Source organism: Typopeltis vanoorti, chromosome 2, assembly GCF_054136105.1.
Source record: "Typopeltis vanoorti isolate ZY-2024b chromosome 2, IOZ_Tvanoo_1.0, whole genome shotgun sequence".
In the NCBI taxonomy this organism is placed as follows: Eukaryota; Metazoa; Arthropoda; class Arachnida; order Uropygi; family Thelyphonidae; genus Typopeltis; species Typopeltis vanoorti.
The window spans coordinates 55,436,488-55,459,649 of record NC_143550.1 but is presented as its reverse complement, the minus strand read 5'-3'; the positions used below and the strand labels follow the sequence as shown (position 1 = coordinate 55,459,649).

The 23,162-nt window shown below is 34.7% G+C and overlaps 1 protein-coding gene across 1 annotated transcript in view; it reads left to right on the top strand.

Annotated features, from left to right (window-relative positions):
* The first annotated feature begins 1,221 nt into the window (after positions 1-1,221).
* Positions 1,222-23,162, top strand: part of LOC150109025 (forkhead box protein K1-like) — a 176,252-nt gene continuing 154,311 nt past the window's right edge. Inside the window, exon 1 of the mRNA XM_090411426.1 lies at positions 1,222-1,643. Coding sequence (XP_090267552.1) covers positions 1,285-1,643 — 359 coding nt within the window. The 5' untranslated portion in view covers positions 1,222-1,284. The remainder of the gene's footprint in view (positions 1,644-23,162) is intronic.

Here is a 23,162-nt window from a genome sequence, read left to right as displayed (position 1 = left end):
TTATTATATCTTATATGTACAGAGCATAATTTATGTCTGTGCCAAAAAGGGCAGCATTAGATAATTTTTTTTCTAAATTATACCCAGTCATTAAAAGTCACCCCTCCAAAAAAGAAAAAGAAAAAAAAGGGATATGCGTGCCCCATTTTGAGTGAGTAGGATATCCAAAAATAGTTAGCAAGGCTTGGATTACCTTCGAATATTAATTTTACGAAAATTTATCCTATAAGAGGATTAGGAAAGCATCAAATGAGGAAATGAAGGATTCGATGTGTTTATTGGGTTACTAGTTTATTGGTCGATATGTTTTTTCAGATTTATTTTAATTTAATAGAAATTCGATTCTTCTAACTTCTTCATCATTATCCAAAACTTAAATTTAATTAAAATTTCCTTCGCATCCTCGTTTTCTTATCTTTCAAGTATTTATTTCAGAATTATTACTATTTCTATATTTTTCTAAACGAAAATACTCAAGGTAAATTAAAACAAAATATATTTGAGTTGGACAAAATTTATTATCCTTAATAAATATCTCCACACCTAAAGAAATTTCATGTTAAGTTAGAAAAAAACAAACAAACAAACAAAAACAGAAATGTTTACGGTGTTTCATATTGTTACAGTGAACCTGATTTTTATTATACAGCAGGTTAAATAATATACTGTATTCAAATCAGAATACTGTACATTTTTCAATAAGAATTTTTCCTGTTATTAACTACATTAATTTACTAATTACAATTTGTGTGGATTGGCAATATTTTCATAATCTCTGTTTCAGTTGTTTTTTTTTTAAATCTCTAATTAATTAAATGGAAATAAAATTTCTACAAAACATCAAATGCCTTGAAACATCACGCAAATTTCAAGGTCGGTGAATGGCTGCTGGTTTATGTCCTTGGTGTTTTCAAATTCATTTTTCACATATATGTTGGTTAAATCAGCGCTATTTCCGCGTTCAGCGGAAAGAAGCGCATCCAGAATAAGGCTCAGCCCTACAGGCTGCCGGCTACTATCTCGAAGAATGAAAGTCGGCCGTCAAAACATAATGTAAACAGCCAATCGCCAGTATTATGAGCTGCATCAAAAACATCAACAAACCCTCGCCGGAATGCTTCTTATCAGTACTCTAGACAGGCCGCTGATCCAATACTCTCGCACTACACCAACACACGGAATTGTGGGAAAGAGCAGAACGCTCATTGATTAAACGTGGTACAGAGTGGTTACTGCTGTGTCTGTCAGCCATTTTGGAAAGAGTCAAGGTGTGCTTGCTAAGCTATGGCGTCTCCCCAAAAGGCTTCCGATAACGATGCTTGGGCTCTTTTAGCCTTAAAATCTGCCCCAACCAGCCCGTCTAAAGTTCAATGGAGTCCCGAACCCAAAGAAACTGCCATAGCTAGGTTAGAAGGCAGAGAATTTGAATATATGATAAGGCAGAACCGAATAACGATCGGTCGCAACAGTAGCCGAGGGGAAGTAGATGTAAATATGGGGCATTCGAGTTTCATCTCTAGGAGGCATATAGAGATATATTTCGAAACTCCTCATTTTTATATGGTTTGTAATGGAAAGAATGGCGTCTTTGTTGATGGAGTATTTCAAAGGAAAGGTGCGCCACCTCTGCAACTTCAGAAAACGTGAGTATCTATGTCTATCTTGTTTGTTTACACTTTGTGCAACCATGAGCACGTTGCGTACATTAGGTTAAATGTTGTTGCTAAGCCTAATCTTCCAATGAAATAGCTAAGACTCGGGACCGCGGCGCTCTAACGAATCATGCTGATGTCACGTGTACGGTCCTTAGTTGTGTTTTTACAAATTAATCACTATTCAAAGCATTGTTACATGATGTCATTATTTTATTTTGTCTGCTAAACACATTATTCATAGTTGAAAGTTTATTAAATTTAGAGATTTATCTATAACATATTGGTAACCAAAAGTTATGAGAAATCAAAACAAAGCATTATGTTTAAACGAACTCGTTTGTTTTTCTCTTTGTAAAGGATGTGGTTACAAGTATGTTATATACATTGTATAATTTTTCTTTCATAAATTGACCCACTTGATATAAATATGCTGCTTTGATTTCTCTGGAATGAAAACAAACAAAAATAAATAAATAGTAGTTTTGTTTTGTTATGCAGCATATAGTTTATAAACAACGCCATGTGTCGGAATCTTCTGGTTAGGTTGGAATAAATTGATACAAATGTTGATACAAATCTTCTAATTTGTATCAGATCCATAGCGAATTAATTAATTTACGAATTAGTTGAAAGGTAAAAATTTCATAAATATATGCCCAGTTTCTAAGGCAAGCAATGGAATTGTCATAAAATTAAAGCAATTGTTGGTGGTAATTAATTAAGACCTTTATTGTGATAGTGCTGCAAATTGTATCACTGTCAACCATGTATTTCAGTGTATTTTAAGGCGCATTGATATTGAACAATGTGCCTTCAAATGACGTTCTTACTAGAGTTAATTTTGAGATGAAATTGGAGGTAATTCATACGATTGTGTGAAAATAGGTGTAATATAGGTTGGTTATCGTATTATGAGTTAACTTTGCAAAAAAATAAAAATAAATAAATAAAAATTCTGACACGGGCATATATTATAACTTTCTTTTTTTCTAGGGAAAGTATGTCATTAAAATGATATACTTTCCCAAAAAAGTATGTCATTTTAAAGGTGATAAGGGATACTAAACTGTCAAAGATTTTACATCTTTGGATGGTTGTCTGTTGTTTAACAAATATAGAGTAAACATTCATATTTTTAATTGAGCAAAAACGAAGAAGTTTGACTCGAAAGAAAACACCAGTTTTCATCATATGAAAGTGCCATACAGTTGCAGTCAACTTGAAAAGCAATTCTTTTTTAAGAATTCTTTGGTTTTCATTATTGCAATTCAGGAAGGATTTACCACTTGGAGAGAGATTATTAAACCTATTGACTTGTAATGGATATTTGGGTCTAAGTCTATTAGAATGCCAACAGAATATCTTGATTGTGGGAAGATTGTGTCTTTGCAAGGGAAGAAACAGGTAATAGTTGTGGGAAAAAAACAATTCGGTGGCTTTCAAGTTTAGCATCCAAGGTCACTGAACTTGAAAGCCACCTAAAGGTTGTGACATGTGAATGGAAAGCTAGTAAAAGTTCCAGTTTTATTATAATTAATCGTAATTCCTTATTATTACCTGATGCCTTCAAGGACTCAATGCAAGAGGACACTACACTTAAATAAATAAAATTACTAAATGTAAAGTTTTAAGGATTTTCCATGTTTATATACATCTGTTATTATTTTTATTTGATAATAATCATAGATTAGCAGCCAGTTGTTGTATACTTAGTTTGTTTTTAGCCTTTTTTTTTTTAAATTTAGGTGTAGATTTTTTCAAGGGCATCTTTCTTGTGGACTCATTTGCATTAAGAAAATAGTACCACTATAAAATTTATTTTCAGATTAAGTTTAATAAAATTATCGTAATGGTATAATATTTCAAGAGTGATATCAATATCGGAATTATCTGAAATTGTAAGCTGTTATATAAGAATTTTCATTATAAATTTCATGTTAATAACATTACTTCAATATCATCAAAATGTATCTTCTTTTTTTTTTGGTGGTGGTGGGGGGGGATATTGTTTGAAGTGGGTTCAAACTTTGTAGATATTAATGAACTGAATATAGAAATACTGTTCATTTCTGCATAAATAATAACATAAGTACAATGTTTCTTTTCATAAATTCATTTATTAAAAATTGTTAATCTGTTTACATATAAGCAACAAATCAATACAGGGTTTAATTTCAATATTCATTGAGTTACAGAAAAAAAAATACGCATAGCAATTTATTCAATCAGATGCCAACAATTGCCATTGTCATTCAACAAGGTTCAAACATTTGGAGTTCATCGTACAAACAAACTTATTTTTGCAATTATTGCACACAAATTGATTACAACTTCTACACAGGATAAGTTGTCAAATTTCCTGGTGCACCTTTCTTGATTAATACTCATGACTAATCATTTATGTGCTCAGGAAAAAAAGAGCAACCTGGTATATGTGTGCAATTTGATGTTTAAGATCCTATTAAGTGATATCCTGAATATCAAATTTCATTAAATTCCATCACTGTATTTAGCAATTATCATTTCACCAAAAAAATTGCTTAGTTATAGTAGAAAAAAAAAGGCAAATCATTTTGTCAAAAAAAATTAAAATTGTAATGGAATGGGGGAAAATATAACTGTCTTGAACATAGTACTGTATAAAAAATTTGTTGCATAGTGACATATCAACATAGCTAAATGCACGTTGCAATACTAAATTCTTTTGGTTAGTTAGACACTTCCAAATTGTTCGCTTGTTTCTGTGAGAACTATTATGCTGCCTATAACAGATTTACATTATTTAAAGAACTGTTGAATGGTAACCAATATTTTTGTAAAAATTAGAGCGTTTCAGAAGTTATAGTACATTTTTGACACATCTGCCCATTTTGATTTAAGAGTTTAGACATAATTTTTTTTTAATTTTTTTTTTTTATTTGACATCTTGTTTGCATTTCATTTCATTTCATTCAACAATTCAGCAGGATTGAAGCTATAGCTGTGTACAATTTTGATATGTTTTGTCCCTCTTTGCAAATGGTCCAGTTGAAACCAAATTAGAATGGCTAAACAGGTTTATATTGTAAGAATTCAAAATGCTAAATTTGTGTAAAATCTGCACAGCTAAAGTCCTGGAATAATTTGTGTATGGGCAGATAGACGAATTAATGAATTTATGAATTTAATAAAAGTACTTATTAAATTCATCTCTGGACGAGATGAATTTAATAAGTACTTTTTTTTTTTTTTTAAACCTCACATGCAAGTTGCAGAACCTTTAGCATAATATTGTCACTACAAAGATTCAGAAGGAGCTGAGAAGCTCCTTCTGAATTGTATTTTTATTTAGTGGTGCTGTTGTTATTGCTATTATTGTGACATCTACCTACATGGAGGCCCAGGACACTAGGGGACACAACAAGATCTGATCATGCTGCACACTACCATCCGCTCCTACATGGTATTTTTGTCTGTTAATATGTTCATTGATCTGGATGCCTGTTTTTCAGGAAGACAAATCCAAATTTCTGGAAGGGAGGGGAAATCTGCAAGGGATCGTATGAGATCAGCTAGCTCACCATCAGTTGATAAAGTTTATCAACTGATGGTGAGCTAGCTTATTGTATAGTTAGAACTTCAGATTGACATTTAAATTCTCACCATTTAAAAGAATAATGTTAGCGAACCTACTTCAGAGCTGCTATTTTTGCTTTCTTAGTAATTCACTTATTGTTTGCATATAAGATTTTTTTAAGATATCAGATTTTTTTGTATCTTTTGAACAGCATAACCTATAGTGTCATCTGCAGAGAGGTTTTCTCCATCTTCCGTTTTGGTGTCATTGTACTAAGATGAAAATTCTCGGGGTAACTTAAGTATTGTGTATTCCAAATTTGATAAAAAAAATTAATTAAACAATGAGACTTGTGATCAAGTTTGTGCATGATGAGAGAATGTCCCATAGAACTTCCCTCCATTTTGGTTCAAGTATACCACATTTGATTTTAAAATTGGTTGACAATGTCACCCATGTAGAAGTTTCTGAGGAAAAAAGCTGTGTCGTTGTTTATTTTTGCTAATTTCTTTTATGAACTTGGATTTGATTCAGATTTTTCCCTCCTGGAATACCTGAGTGAAATATAAGTTAAATAAATCATTGTCAACAGATCAATAATATTCAGCCTAGAAGTGTAGTTGTATGTTGAATTTTGGCCCTGATAATTCTTGTAATAAGATAATTAGAGATTTAAATATTTGACTTAAGAGTTGTTTATCATGCCTGTTAATAATTTAATGTGAATTGTTTTATTTATTCGATTCTTGTCTTTTGTAACATGCTTAATAATATTCAATTATGTCAACATGATATAATATGTGTTGCTGAAATGAAGATGAAAACTAGTGATTTACTGCTAAACAATTAGATGTTTTACATTCGTATCATGTGTGGGCTAAGGATTTTTCCCCCCCTATTTTTATTGATATTTATATATTTTTTATATATTTATTCATTTTTTTTACCTGGTCTGGAAACCATGCTTTAGAGACCAAACATGAAACGTTTTCAAGCCATTTCACAGGCCTTCTATAAGAGGAGTAATGTCTCACACCACCGAGTGATAAAATTCATCTTCCACCTAAAGACAGTTGCAAACATCCATGCCCACAGCCTGTTGGTTGGAGAGTATATGCATAGCAGTAGTATTTATTCAGCACTAACAATGAATATTCAAGTAGGCAATCTCAAGTAGAGAGATGCGAGCAAATATCAAAAGTGGGCACAAATGACTTATTTGCACCCAACTAAGGAAGAAATAGAGGAGTATTTTGAATCATTAACTCAAGTAGACTGGCTGCACAAAGGAAAAGCCAGTTCATTGAGAGAGTGCAACGCAAGACACAATACTTGATTTTATTGAAATTCAAGTAAATATTTCACATGAAATTAAGTGCATCATCAGTGTGATACAAAGAAGCATTTCAAAGAGACAGAATACAAGGTCAATGTAACAGTGGGATACGGGCTAAAAACAGTAAGGTATTGTGTGCTGTGAAATGATCACATGAAATAGATAATTAATTATTTTTGATATTAGACAGAATGATAATCTTCCAGACTTCTGGGAGAGACAATCAATCTTATTTAAATTTGAAATGTGCAACAGATTTCTGAACTTATTTAAAGCTTCTGTGGAGAAGGCGAGCATCATTCCACAGAATACTTTATTTAGTATTATGTCAGTGATGTAGCTAGAGCTTTTGCCGCCCGGGGCAGTCCCTGATACACCAAAAATACCACAAAAAGTCAAAACTATGTATAGGGAAGTAAATTAAAACACTTATTTTTGAAATAAAACTATCATTTCAACATTCTAACATGTTATTTTTCTTGCTTTTTCTGTTAGCAAAATCGTCAATGACATTGTCGAAGTCTATTTCATAGTAATGTAGGTAATTCTTAATCAATTTTATTTAGAAAAAAGTCCTCTCACAACTAGTAACACTTACAGCAATTGTTTGGAAAATTCGCTGTAGTATTACAATAGTTGGAACTGAGTTCTCGAGACTGTATTTTAGAATTAACTGCAAAAGTTCAAAAATGTTCAAAGTGTCGCCTGGGGCAGACCCCCCCCCCCTAACTACACCTCTGTATTATGTACTGTGTTATGCAATACCTAACATTTGAGGTTTAAGGTACTTGGTGTAAAAGTCTTGCCAGAAGTCTGTACTCTCTTGCATTATTCTTGGATAGAATTGTAAGATATCTGTCGCATATGATAGGTGATTGTAACCATTCAATTTTTTTAATGCTTTAATTGTGCAAGCCCTTTCTATAAAGATGAAGAAAAACAGATATCATGTTTTTGTTTTTTTTAATTAATGCTTTTGACAATTGATTTTCTGGAAAAGATGATGTAGACAAATGAAGGTAGGCATTTCTGATACACTGGTAGACAAGCCCAAAAGTTGTGCATCAGGTAATTAGGATTTCCAGAAAGGGTTAGCTTCCAGAACTCTCCTTCTCTATAATAAACTGAATATGCAAATATAGATTTTTGATTTGATGTAAGAAGGAAGGTAGTTCATTTTTAGAATGAGACCAAATGGCAAATGCATCATTTGCATAGCAGGCCCAGAAAATAGGTTGAGGATGACAGATGGAAATCATATTTTCTAAATTGTTTAAATAATAATTAGCTAAGGTACCAGGCCAGATGCAGACATGATGGAAGCTATGGCACAACATTTTGCCAACTCCTAAGCTCTACAAATTCGAGCTTGGAGAGTCTGAACTATGTCTCTTCAACACTATCCCAGGTACCTTGGAACACACATATCTTACCTGTCTTGCAAACACAGCGATTATCACTTATATCCTGAACATTACCACTAGCAGCCGTAACTACTCGCACAGCTAAGAGGAGACACCGAATATATAATTTCCTCTTCATCTGCACCAAGGCCATCACCTCTAGCTTACCCATCAATCACAGAGTCAGAGCAAAACCTTGTGGAACTTACACAGGTAACTATAAAGCAGACTCTCTCTAGAATATCATGATCATAAAGAAAAAAGAACTGTAGCAAAATTCATCAATGATAACTGTCATACAGTTATCACTTGCCTCTTTTCTATTGTATGTGAAAAAAAAATCTTTTGTTATTATTTGTAATATATTATTGTGATATGTAAATAATCTTTTTTTGGTGCTTTTCTTTTAAATGTATATTTTACTGAGTTAAAAAAAGAAGTGTGTGTGTGTGTGTGTATGCACATATATACATACAGGGCTTGATAAGTTATGCGAAATTCGTCTTGCATTGAAAAATTGTACCCACCCAAGATCCCCCCCCCTCAATTTTTTTAATATGTCCCAGTAAGTTATTAGGAGTTCTGTAAAATGATTGGCAGTGCTGTATTTGTTTGGAGAACATTTCCATTATGTAAGAATTAAAAATATATACACATTTGCACAAGAATAATGTTTAATTTGCCAAATATTTCTCAAAGAGACTTTAGAATTACTTGCTGACATCTTCCCACAAGATATTATAAAGTTATTTGATTTCATAATGCACTCTGGATATTTCTTATGTCAAAACAAATTTTACAACCAAGTGGAAGGAACAGCCATGGGAAGTCCACTCTCTCCTGCTCTTGCCAACTTTTATTTAGAACATCTAGAAGAAGTCCTGTTCTCATCTATATTCCCTCACCCATCCTTTTGGGTTAGATATATAGATGACATCTTTGCTGTATGGCCTCACAACAGAGACTCCTTACCTTCCTTTTTAAGCAGTATCAATTCCTTACATCCTCATATAAAGTTTACCATGGAGATTGAAAAAGACAAGTTATCTTTTTTAGACGTCCTTCTCATCTGTTCACCTTCTGGTATTCTTACAACAACAGTTTACAGAAAACCAACTTTCACAGGTCGTTATATTCTCAAAGAATCTGCTCATCATCCTTGTCAAAAAACAGGAATCATCAAATGTTTAATTCGACAAGCCAAAACTAACTGTTCAACTTCTCATTTATTACAGAAAGAACTTTCGACTATCAAACATCACATGAAACTAAATGGCTTCTCCAAAAAGAGTACACAACATCTTTTCGATTCTTACAATCCAACAGAGAACAGCAAAGATTCAATACGTCGCGTTCCAATTCCTAACATTTCTGGGATTTCAGAACCAATTTCAAGAATACTGAAGAAATATGATTTAACAGCCATTTATACACCTATTAACAAATTATCCACCCATTTTCCTTCATCTAAAGATAAATGCTCAACCCTGTCTCTACCTGGTGTGTATCAAGTTCCTTGTAATTGTAATCTTTCCTACTTTGGACAAACTGGACGTTCTATAGAAAAAAGAATTCAAGAGCATCAATTCAACACAACAAACCCAAGAAATCTGGATTAGCTCAGCATGGATTAGAAACAAGCCACAACATCCTTTGGTCCAAGACTCTTCTCCTACACAGATGTCACTACAAATTTGAACGTTTATTTAAAGAAAGTGTGGAGGCCTTACTTCAACGTAATGACTGTATATCTATATCAAAAATTTGGGAAAGTTTAATCAGGATAACACATTAATTTTTTTTTTTTAATGTAAATTTCCTATATTAGTCTAATGTTATTTAAGATTATTATATGAATTTCTGAATTAATATCTCTAATTATGACTTTAAAAATGTTTACTCTTCTAATACTTGGCGATATGACATCACGCGGCTCGTTCTATGTGTGAATGATCACTTGTTCGTATTCCACTTTGTTTTTTAAAACTATTCCTATGTAGCCACTGAAGATGGTCTGTAATATTTAGACCGAAATATTTGGCAAATTAAACATTATTCTTGTGCAAACGTGTATATATTTCTAATCATTATGTCAGAAGTATCGTTAAAAAATCAAATTATGTAAGAATCATTCCAAGAAGTTGTTCAATATGGACAAGATTCTTCTGATCACTTTCTGGCAAAAAATCAAAGAAGGCATCGAATGGTGAGTTTGGAATTGTGGGAAAGTGTTGCAAGAATTCAAGAAAATGAAAGAAATCAAAGTGATATTGGGTTTTTGTATTATTTTAAGGGAACATGTGTGCTAGACATATTTATAGATACTTATAATGGATTATACACGTATAAAAATATTATTTTGTTCAAAAATTCTGATATATTTCATCCATTGTAAATGGATATCATCAGGGAGAAAGATTTGTAAACTATGTTCAGAACATGAATCACAAGAGTGAGTCATATCATGTGCTTCCTAGCTGGTGTGTCAGTCACGGCTGTTTAGAGTGCAAAGAAACAATTATAAAAGTTTACACAGATTTAAAAAAATAAATAAAAAAATAGGAAGAGTTAATAGTAATCGCTTCCAAATTTTCAGATTTGCATACACTCAGAGCAGTTCAAGTTTTGGGCAGTTTTATAGCTTTTTGTGTTTTAAAAAAAAGACAATCAGATTTGAACATGTTGGAATGAAGACTCTTTGTCTGGTTCCAAAGAACTCTATGTCGTGCCAATAGTATTAGAAGCAAGACCAGATTTGTAGGATTTCAAAAATGCAATATACCTTTATTTAGCCATAAATACTGTTACAACTTGAAAAGTGCATAAACCTTTAATCTATCAATAAATCATTTACAGCTTTCAGCAACAAACCACATGTATAATGTGCATATAGTACTCGATGTTTGAAATGTTCCCCTTTTGCCTTCACCCACACCCAAAGTCTGCGAGGCCACATATCAATGATGGCATGCACAACATCCAATTGGAACGCTGTCACTGATCGCTCCAAATGTTGGAGATGAATGTTGGGCACATTCACTTCCAACAGTGGTCCTTGCCTTGTGTACAGGGGCTGAGTCCTGTTAGAAGGTTCACTGCCTACTGTGAAACAGGATGTTGGGGGGGGGGGGGGCATACCACAAGTTCCAGCATGGTGTCTTGATGCACTTTGGTGGAAGTTTTGATCCCTTTCTTGCAGAAATGCAACTCCTTCCCCCCCCACGTGACCAAACCATCACTGAAGTGGGGTGATGACTTTTTTGAATCTTGGGTGCTATGGCACATGCTGTGCAACCATCCGTGGTTTTGGTGGTTAAATGACTCTTCAGTAGTGAAAATCTTCTTATCTGTGAAGAGGATATCTCTGTGTCTGTTGTTTGCATACCGTGAACTTCATTAAAAAAAAAAAGTGATAAAATCAGAAGGCATGCCTTTTGATTTTATCACTCTCTGCTACATAAGTTGTGGTGTTAGGAAGTGTCCAGTAGAACGATGGTAGGCTCTCACCCTCAGGTCATGAGTTAGTACACATGATATTGTTCTCTGCAAAACATTCATCTCTCATGATATCACTTTCTATGTTCTCGCAGGATTATGGCGGAAGCATTTTCACAAGCTGATGCATCCTAACGTAGCTTGGTCGATCTGTTCTTTGGAGGTTAGATACATCGTCTGTATCGTTATAACAGTTAATAGTCCAATACACAAACATCCTACTGATCCTGAGTGTTTTTAGTGTGTGTTGAAAATAACAGGTGGCTGCATTCCAACCTTGTGACTTGTTATTACAGCTTCATGGTTCTCATAATCTCCCCACTGCATGTTAACCTGCACAACTAGACAACTCTCTCTACTGATAAACACGTGAATGTTGGCTGCACACAGCACCACTAATAGGAATTGAGCTCGTGCAATTCTATTGCAAGACTATAGTTGTGATGATCTTGGATTCTAATCAAATCAAATCTGTCCAAAATAGCAAGGATGACATGAGCATTTGATAGAGAGATGGTAATGCATCCTTTGTAGATGGTAAGAATGAAGACACTTTCTGAATTGGTTTGAAGGAAGTGTTATAGATTAAATTTGCAAAGAATTCATGCTGTTTGTTCAGAAGTTCCTTTAAGGTAGGATATTGAAATTCTTTTCTGGCTGAGGGATGATAACTGCCACTAATTTTCTGGATGTCAGTTTCATTGTAACCAGTAGTCACCAAAGTACTTTTTATTTTATTTACTTATTCTAACAGAAGAGTAGATTGCACAAGCTCTGTGTACAAGAGCTTTGATAATACTTGCCTTCTGTGATTTTGTGAAGACATTTGGATGAATCTTCCAGTGAAAGGGTTTCTATAAACGGAAAATTCAATACTGCTTGTAGAATTATGAATTATTAAAGTATGCAGAAAGGGAAGACTGTTGTTGGATTTGCATTCAGTAGCAAATTTGATACAGGAGTACAAGGGGTTTATTTTATCCTGAAATTATAGTAATTTTGTCTCTGAGTGGGTGGAAAAAATCATCTTCTGTTTTTATGTAACTATTATGATCATTAATTCATTATGTGATACTCTTTCTTCTATATCTAAACTTGCTTAGCAGTCTCCAAAACATTGTCACTTTTGTGATGTTAATCTTCTATAATTTTTCTAAAATATTCCCATGAAGGAAATTTTATACATAATTAGCTTTTCAGCATTTTTCTCTAAGAGCACATGCTCACTTAATAGCTAACAATGTATTCTATTTATAGACTAGTTCTTTAAACTTATTAGTTGGTTGAGTCCTAGATTGGCATCTTTTTTACAGCATCCAAGATAATAGTTAGCAACAGGGTGCACCACAAAAAAGGTATGGATTGGACACTGAGTCTGAAGCACCTGTTATTTCTCAGCATCCCTTATATGTTATGTGGAGGCCTTAATATATTGCAAGGAATTATGCAGCAGAATGGCTTCAGCCAAAAGAAAATCCAACATATCGTAATACATACTAGCCTGTTCCTAATAACTCCAATATGAAGTAAGTCCAAATCCCATACATTGCTGGAATCTTTGAACCAATTGCAAGATCCTAAAAATATATAAAATAGTGCCTACTTTCCTGTGAGTAAACTCTCCTCCATGTTACCTTCCACTGAGAATAAACAGTCTCCTCTTTCTCTCCCAGATGTTTACCGCTTCCTTGTGGTTATCTTCTTTCATACTTTGGATAAACACGACATTCTTTGGAGAATTACAAGTGTCTTGATTTTCTATGAAAAAAAAAAAAAAAAAACCCAAGAGTTTGGTCTAGTTTGGCATAGAGTCAGCACCAGCCACAGAATTATCTGTTTGAAGATTCACCTTTTATGATGATGATACCATTTTAAATTTGAGCTCTTATTCAAAGAGAGTGATGAAGCACTACTATTTCTTCTTAATTTAAACTGGAATGACTGTTTCCTTACGAAAAATTTGAGGAAGTCTGATCCTATTAATTATAAACAATAACGTTTTTTTTTAAATTTATTTCTATTAGCTTTATACCTACTATACTATTCTGTACCACTGAGTATATTTTATATTGCTTTTTTTGTGTCACAAGTGCTTTCTAAAAACTTCTTTAAGGATTATATATTTTTATTTATTTAATGACCTTATCCAGAAACCTTGCTCAGGTAACCAAGCATGGGAATTTTCAAGCTACTTAGGCCTGCAGTGAAATAAGATAGCAGTGCACAGTGAGCATTGAAATTCATTTCCTACTTAAAGACAATCACAAACATCCATGCCCATGCCCATGGATGGTTTGAGCCTGCAGTTTGCTAGTTGGAGAGTGGGTATGTTAACCTGGCCAACAAGGCCATCCTTATGACAGATAGTTGAGAAATTATGAGAATGTATTAATACCTATATTTAACTTTGTTGATCTTGAAAAAGTATGTGATAAGATAGCAAGGCAAAACATGAAATCTGTATGATGTAAATGAACCTTGTTGAGAGTTTGTCCAGTCTGTGTATATGCCACATGAAGACTGTCTGTTGAGCAGTTTAAGTTTTAATCTTTACTTTTTGTGTTTTTTATTGTACACTTCTTTAGGAGGGTAAAATAACAATAAAAAACTAAACCAATGTTACATTGACCTGGTTTTGCAATAGGCAAGCAGAGTATCAGTAATGCAAAGAATTTCAAATAGACTGAACATGTCGTGCACGCACACTCACACACACACACACAAGATTCACATTATATTATAGTGACTAGTGATGTGCAGAATGTCAGAGATCTGCTTGTACCAGGTTTTTGATGAAAGATGACTAAAGTTGATGTGGGATCATACCTTGTTTCTTTAAAAAAAAACTATTCATTATAACATTTAAAATGATTCTTTGAATGCTCTTATGAAGAAACTGTAATCAATGTAAGCCATTTCTGTATACTGTAACCACTAGTCCTGATTTATGCTATCCTTCTTTCTCCTCATCCCTTGATTTGTACTGATATGTATTTTTCCTGTTTCTGGGCACCCAGACTGCACCATTGGTGGTGGTGGTATCCTGGTACAGGGGTCTCCTTTCTCTATCACTGGGTCCTCTCATCCCCATTGAACATAGCTTGACTGCAAATTCTTACCTGGGGATTGTTTCAGACTAGGTATTACCCTACATAGCGACAATGTGTCCTGATAGATCTGGTCTCTTTCAGGAAGACAATGACCCATTTAGATCACAAGGCTTGCATTTTGCAAGCATGGTTCGAAGAACATATCCAAGCATTCTGTGTGCTTCCTTGGCCTCCTAATTCTCTTGATTTAAATCCCATCTAACATTTGTAAGATCACATGAATGCATGCAACTTCTGTTGTCAGCTCCAGTGTCTTGCTTGTTCGCTGTCAAGGATATCAGGGCACCTTCTGTGTGGTCTAGTGGAGTTGATGCCAAGACATGTGTATGTGGTTATCTTGGGCAAAGGAGGCCCATCACATGGCTAGGTAGATAGTTATTATGCTTTTGCTCATTAATATACAACTCTGAGAAATTGCTGTGGATAGTCTGATTTCTCCTATACCTGCAAATCACTTAATGGAACACTTTTGAGTAGCATCTTAATTTTTGTCACTATCTGCCCTTCACTTTGGTACAGATTTTTCAATGGGATCTCTGAGATTTGTTCACATACTGTACCATAGTACAGTTATTTTTTCAGAAGATAAATTTAATCCAGTAAAATTCACATTACTGGTTAAATTTATTAATAGCCATGCTTAGATTAAGAAAGTTCTTAATCTGTTCTTCTGTATTTTTTTCAAAGGGCTATTTATTACATGGACTGATTTTGTCCATGTAATTTCAGAGAAACCTTTTGGCATAAAACCAAACTTCCTCATATTAGCCAGTTACTTTTTGGAAAGACTGCTAAATAAGCCATGTTATTATTATTATTATTATATGGGCACCTCCATGGAGTTCGAAGACTCATTGCAGGAGACCCAATCCCATTAACAGAAAAAGCACTCACAACTGACTCTGGCAACCTATTCCACTCATTCACCACTCTCCAAGCAAAAAATCTAGTCCTTACACCCTTACTGACCACACCTTTATTCAACTTCCAGGGGATGACCTCTTGTTCTGGTCCCTCTAGTCAAGTGCTGAAGCATTTCTTCCTCCATCTAGCCTATAAAATCCTTTAAGCAACTTAAAGGTTTCTGTCATATCCCCCTCTTTTTCTCTTATCAACTAACTTCTGCAATCCACATACCTTCAATCTATCTTCATAGGGAACATTCCAAAGGCCACTCAGAGGCCATTCAGAGGCAAATGACCATCTTGGTCATTTGCCTCTGAATTCTCTCCACTAATTTTTCATCCCCAGGAAACCAGACTTGAACACAGTAATTCAGATGTGGGTGTATCAAGGCCTTATAAAGAGGAATTGCAACTTCCTTATCTCTACTTGTTAATGTGTTCTTCACTAGCCAAGTAATCTTATTGGCTACCTTAGCAATATGTCCTCTAAACTTTAACTCTGTCTACCACCACTCCTAAATCTCTAGCTTAATCTATTTCCTGGAGTACAGTGGTATCAATGTAATACATTACTTGTAATCTATTTATCCCAAAATGCATAACTTTACATTTCTTGACATTAAACTGACACCCATTAACTTTTGCCCATACCGACAGCCTATTTAAATCTTCCTGCAAACTCTCCACATTGCCTTGATTAATTATTACTCCCTAATTTCACATCATCAACAAACAACTGAATATTTCCTTTCAGGTTATTTCTTGTATCACTTATAGGCAAATTAAACAGCAATGGTCCCAGCACTGAATATAGGAATAGCCTTCATCCTTTACAGATGTGGGGAGTTAATTGTCTCTAACATCCTCATGGTAATAGCTGTGATGATATTTAGATTCTTTATCTCTCCACTTGCATAACAATATATCACATTGTTATTCTATGGTTCATATTTTTTATATGAGCACCCTGCCCACAACAGTTCAGAAACCTGTTATTTTACAACACTTCCTAGGTGGACTAATGGTTAAGATAATCTGAGAATCCCTCTAGAGACAAAACATGAAAAATGAATATCGGCTAATATGCCCAATCTTTGTGAGAACAGTGGTGCACCGAGAGGGGGGGGGGAACTGGCACCCCCACAAAGAAAAAGGGAAAATTTTCCAAAATCTTTTCCTAATTAAAATTTATTGTTTTATTTATGTTGTGTCGTGTCTTCTATTCTTTTGAATACAAGGCGAACAAAGTAGTACTCGGGCGGACCGAGCGCTAAAAATATTTTTATCCGTTCAACTTGGCTCCCCCCACCCAAGATTAAATACTGAGTGCACCACTGTGTGAGAAGATTACCACTTTAAAAAAAAACACTGCCTACATAATAATAATAAATGTTTATTTTTTTCTTAGTCAATAATACATTTATTGTGTAGGCTGTTGTCATAATTCCTTATTTATCAGATGCATAAAAACAATACAGAAGGGATTAGGCATAGATTTTATACATAAAGAGGGTGGGTGAGTAAAATATGTAGCAATATTGTGAATGAGTTTAAGGTTCAGTATTATTATTATTACTTGACACCTCCGAGGACTCTTCACTGGAGGGCACTCTATTCATAATGATAAGCTGCTCTGCACAGTCTCTTGATTCCATGAAAGTTTGTTATAATAACAATATTTTATAAGTATAAATTACTGATCCCGAAAATTATTATGTACACATCCCTGAAATCTTTATTGCTGCTGACTGCATTTAAATGCACTGTAGAAACAGAATTATGAAACAGCAGAAATCTTACAAGTCAGCATCATTATCTAACTAGTTAAGGCTCAATAAATATTATTATTACTAACAAGATCTCTACTAGGAGATTTAAACTTTTATTTATTTATTTATTTAGCATGTGATGATACAATGGCCGCGAGGCCCTTTTTACAGGGAAGTATAGCACCATCTCAATCCCCCCATTTTTATCCAGGCTTGGGACCGGCATATAGCTGATGAATCAGGCCTATGGTAGGGTCTTAAGTATTCCTGACTGTAATCTGTGTGTATTCATGGGGCCGGTTTGCATGTTCTGGGGAGGGACAAAAAACCTGAGTTTCCAGGTGAAAAAAAAACTCCGTCTCCATATGAGACCGGCTAACTAACCTTTCGTCGAAGGAGATGATTGCTTACATCATGGATGGGAATCGAACCCAGGTCTCTCCAACCAAATGGGCTTCTTCTATACCGACTGAGCTACCGGAGACTCTTAAACTTTGATTACTGAAATAAACATGAATGTTTGAAATTCTAAGCATCAGGTTACTATGGTTTCCATATTTAAGAATTTAGGGACACAAAACACACGTGTTGAAATGATTATTTTACTAATTATTAATAAAATAACACTTGACGTTTCGACCCCTGTATCGAGGTCATCATCAGAAGGATACATGTGTATAGGAACCAAGCTACATGCTGTTGCACTCTATAAAGGTAAATTAAATCAACATTGTTATCTACTCTTTTTCTTAGCCTGACCTCTAGTGATTTAAAAAAAAACAAAAAAAACCACTACAATAAACTGCTAAAGTCCTCACGTACTAAGATTCTTCTGGAATTGTATAGTTCACATTGTTATACTAAGATTTTCTTCTGGATTTGTACAGTTCAGGTTGCTATTGAATGTTCTGAAGAAGAGAAAAAAAAAAGAAAGATTACTATGGTATTTAAATTTGTTAATAAACAGTATTTTTTTTTTTTTGGTCTATCTATATGTATGTGCTTATTTCCATGTGGTAGACTTATGACTTTCAAAATCATCGTTATTCAAAAGAGTATCCAACAGGCAATTTATTACCATATTTGATTGAATTCATTTTGATAAGTTTGCTAGCATTGCGAATGTGTTGTGTTTATTCTTGGCAAATTAAGTCTGATATTTTGGTGCAGAACCAAAAGAATTATGCATCTTAACCAAAAATTGTTTAGAAAATGTTAATAATTTTCTCTACAGTTTCTAAATGGCATTGTAAAACTTAAATGACATTCAGTCTTAGAGAATTCTAACGTCATTATTTTCTAACCTGGTTGATTTATTATTATAATTATTATTATTATTAAAAGAGACCTCTAGGGAGTCAGAGACTCATCAAGGAAGGCCATGTACTGTGCACACCAGCTATCATACTTATTCTTGAATTCATTTCACACTGCTTGCACTCACATCATGGCAATCCATTCCAATCATGCACCACTTTATGAGAGAAAAATATAGCCCTCACCCCCTTCTTAGCGGCATTCATTCTTAGCTTCCAAAGATTCCCTCTTGTCCTTTCCCCACTCTCCATAAATTGAAAAATTCCACCAATTGAAATCCTGTATGACTTTTACAAAAGTTCGTAAATCTCAATCATATCATCCCTCTTTCTCCTGTTTGCTAGTATCTGCAGTCTACAAATTCTCAATCTGTCTTCATAATCAGTATTCCACAATTCTGATATCATTTTTAACACTCTTCTTTGCACTGTCTCCAATATATCAGAATCACAACCTGACCTGTACACAGTAGTCCAAGTGAGGTGTTATCAAGGCCTTGTAAAGAGGCAAAAATTTGAGTGGATAGTGCCTCCTACTTTCTAACCAGCAACCTCAGGATTGGAATCAATCCTATTGTAGCATGGATGTTTGTGAAACTCATTAAGTGGCAGATATTTTCATTATCTGGTGTGAGACTATCCTGCTTATTGGAGGCTTGAGAAAGTTAGGTTTTCTGGATGATTATTATAACACAGGTATATCCATGGTTACAAGACTCATTGTGGGAGACCCACTATTCACACAACAATACCTATCATACCTCTCCCTAAACTCATTCACTGATGAAGCACACACAACCACCTCTGACAACCTATTCCACCCATTCACCACTCTCAAAGCAAAAAATGTAGTCTTAATACCCTTGCTAACCACACTCTTACACAATTTCCATGGGTAAATTCTCCTTCTCTCCTTCCTGAAAAAAAGTTGTCAGTGTCATTCCTGGTTTTGCTGTGAGTCATTTGGAGAGACTGATGCTGGAAGGGAGAGTAATGAGTGCAGAGAATGAATCTGAGCAAGTAAGAAGCGAGGTGAAAGAGCAAGAGAGTAAGGAAGGAGAGATTGGTTCTTATGAACGATGAAGTGGGTAGCATGAGTGTAAAAAATGAGAAAACAGGGTGGACAGGGAAACGCAGCGTGAGAAAGGTTGATGCTTCAAGAGGATGTGAATTGTGTGTGTGCGTGTAGATAAAAAGGGAAAGGGATGACCTGGAATGCAGGGAAAACAGTTGGATTTGAAGAGGGTTCTGGGACAAGTAAGGAGAAAAAGAAGTGTCTTAAGGAAAGTATGGAGAAGTCACATCTAATAAGGTATTAGTGAAACTTGTTATAGATCCAGGAGTGAGCTGTTATGTTTGTATATGACTTCTAAAGGAGGTCATGTTTTCGTAATATACTTACTTATTACAATAAGGTGACAGCAACATTAGATGTGGGAGATGGATATACAGCAGTTTTGATAGAATACCACATGATAAGTTTATTGTCAAACTAGCGTGGATGGGGGTTGATGTTAGAATGATGATTGGCTGTCTGATATGTATCAACAAGTTGAGTATGGGGAGCAATAATCCCAGAAGAAGAAAGTCACTAGTGGTGTGTGTGTGTGTCAGGGGTCTGTTTTAGGGCCATGGCTGTTTAACCTCTATGTTAATGATATTGGGGAAGATTTGAATGGGATATACAGCTGTTTGCAAATGATGCAAAGTTGGGACGAGGAGCAGAGTAGATGTTGTGACTTTACAAGAAGACTTGAATAGACTGAGTGAATGGGCATGGGAGTGGGGACACCAGTGTGAAACGTAAGGATTTAGAATTTGGAAAACAATGATGGGATGTAGAATTTACTCTTTGTGGGGATATATTGTTGGAGGTGGAAAAAATAAGAGATCTTGGGGTAATGGTGGATAAGGATCTGAAATTTAGAAGACACATTGCCAAAATTCTGAGGACAACACAATGAATTCTGGCAATGATGTGGAGGACACTGACTTCTAGAAGTAAGGAGGTTCTGGTTCCACTGTATAAGGTTCTGATTAGGCCACATATGGACTACTGTGCACACGTTTGGTCACTTGGTTTTCAAAATTATGAAGAGATACTGGATAGGGTCCAGAGGCACTTGGCTAAAATAGTTTCTGATCTCTGGAATGTTGAATATGAAGAAAGGTTGAGTTGATGCAGTTTGCAGGGTCTAGTGGATAGGAGAAAGAGGGGTGATATGATAGAGATTTACAAATTAGTAAGGGGTTGTTATAGGATTAATGTTGAAAAGGTTTTTCATAAAATGGTGGGAGATTTGGGGAGAACAAGAGGTCATTCCTGGAAGCCGTGTAAGGAGGGTGTGAACAAGGGAGTGAGAAGCAGATTTTTTGCATGGAGAGTTGTGAATGTTTGGAATGCCTTGCTGAGAGCATGATGTCTGCAGAGAATTTGAATGTATTTAAGGTATTAAGGCACAGTATTATGAGCTGTGTGTGTGTGTATAACACACACACTTCATATTTTTTATATGAGCACCCTGCCCACAACAGTTCAGAAACCTGTTATTTTACAACACTTCCTAGGTGGACTAATGGTTAAGATAATCTGAGAATCCCTCTAGAGACAAAACATGAAAAATGAATATCGGCTAATATGCCCAATCTTTGTGAGAACAGTGGTGCACCGAGAGGGGGGGGGAACTGGCACCCCCACAAAGAAAAAGGGAAAATTTTCCAAAATCTTTTCCTAATTAAAATTTATTGTTTTATTTATGTTGTGTCGTGTCTTCTATTCTTTTGAATACAAGGCGAACAAAGTAGTACTCGGGCGGACCGAGCGCTAAAAATATTTTTATCCGTTCAACTTGGCTCCCCCCACCCAAGATTAAATACTGAGTGCACCACTGTGTGAGAAGATTACCACTTTAAAAAAAAACACTGCCTACATAATAATAATAAATGTTTATTTTTTTCTTAGTCAATAATACATTTATTGTGTAGGCTGTTGTCATAATTCCTTATTTATCAGATGCATAAAAACAATACAGAAGGGATTAGGCATAGATTTTATACATAAAGAGGGTGGGTGAGTAAAATATGTAGCAATATTGTGAATGAGTTTAAGGTTCAGTATTATTATTATTACTTGACACCTCCGAGGACTCTTCACTGGAGGGCACTCTATTCATAATGATAAGCTGCTCTGCACAGTCTCTTGATTCCATGAAAGTTTGTTATAATAACAATATTTTATAAGTATAAATTACTGATCCCGAAAATTATTATGTACACATCCCTGAAATCTTTATTGCTGCTGACTGCATTTAAATGCACTGTAGAAACAGAATTATGAAACAGCAGAAATCTTACAAGTCAGCATCATTATCTAACTAGTTAAGGCTCAATAAATATTATTATTACTAACAAGATCTCTACTAGGAGATTTAAACTTTTATTTATTTATTTATTTAGCATGTGATGATACAATGGCCGCGAGGCCCTTTTTACAGGGAAGTATAGCACCATCTCAATCCCCCCATTTTTATCCAGGCTTGGGACCGGCATATAGCTGATGAATCAGGCCTATGGTAGGGTCTTAAGTATTCCTGACTGTAATCTGTGTGTATTCATGGGGCCGGTTTGCATGTTCTGGGGAGGGACAAAAAACCTGAGTTTCCAGGTGAAAAAAAAACTCCGTCTCCATATGAGACCGGCTAACTAACCTTTCGTCGAAGGAGATGATTGCTTACATCATGGATGGGAATCGAACCCAGGTCTCTCCAACCAAATGGGCTTCTTCTATACCGACTGAGCTACCGGAGACTCTTAAACTTTGATTACTGAAATAAACATGAATGTTTGAAATTCTAAGCATCAGGTTACTATGGTTTCCATATTTAAGAATTTAGGGACACAAAACACACGTGTTGAAATGATTATTTTACTAATTATTAATAAAATAACACTTGACGTTTCGACCCCTGTATCGAGGTCATCATCAGAAGGATACATGTGTATAGGAACCAAGCTACATGCTGTTGCACTCTATAAAGGTAAATTAAATCAACATTGTTATCTACTCTTTTTCTTAGCCTGACCTCTAGTGATTTAAAAAAAAAACAAAAAAACCACTACAATAAACTGCTAAAGTCCTCACGTACTAAGATTCTTCTGGAATTGTATAGTTCACATTGTTATACTAAGATTTTCTTCTGGATTTGTACAGTTCAGGTTGCTATTGAATGTTCTGAAGAAGAGAAAAAAAAAAGAAAGATTACTATGGTATTTAAATTTGTTAATAAACAGTATTTTTTTTTTTTTGGTCTATCTATATGTATGTGCTTATTTCCATGTGGTAGACTTATGACTTTCAAAATCATCGTTATTCAAAAGAGTATCCAACAGGCAATTTATTACCATATTTGATTGAATTCATTTTGATAAGTTTGCTAGCATTGCGAATGTGTTGTGTTTATTCTTGGCAAATTAAGTCTGATATTTTGGTGCAGAACCAAAAGAATTATGCATCTTAACCAAAAATTGTTTAGAAAATGTTAATAATTTTCTCTACAGTTTCTAAATGGCATTGTAAAACTTAAATGACATTCAGTCTTAGAGAATTCTAACGTCATT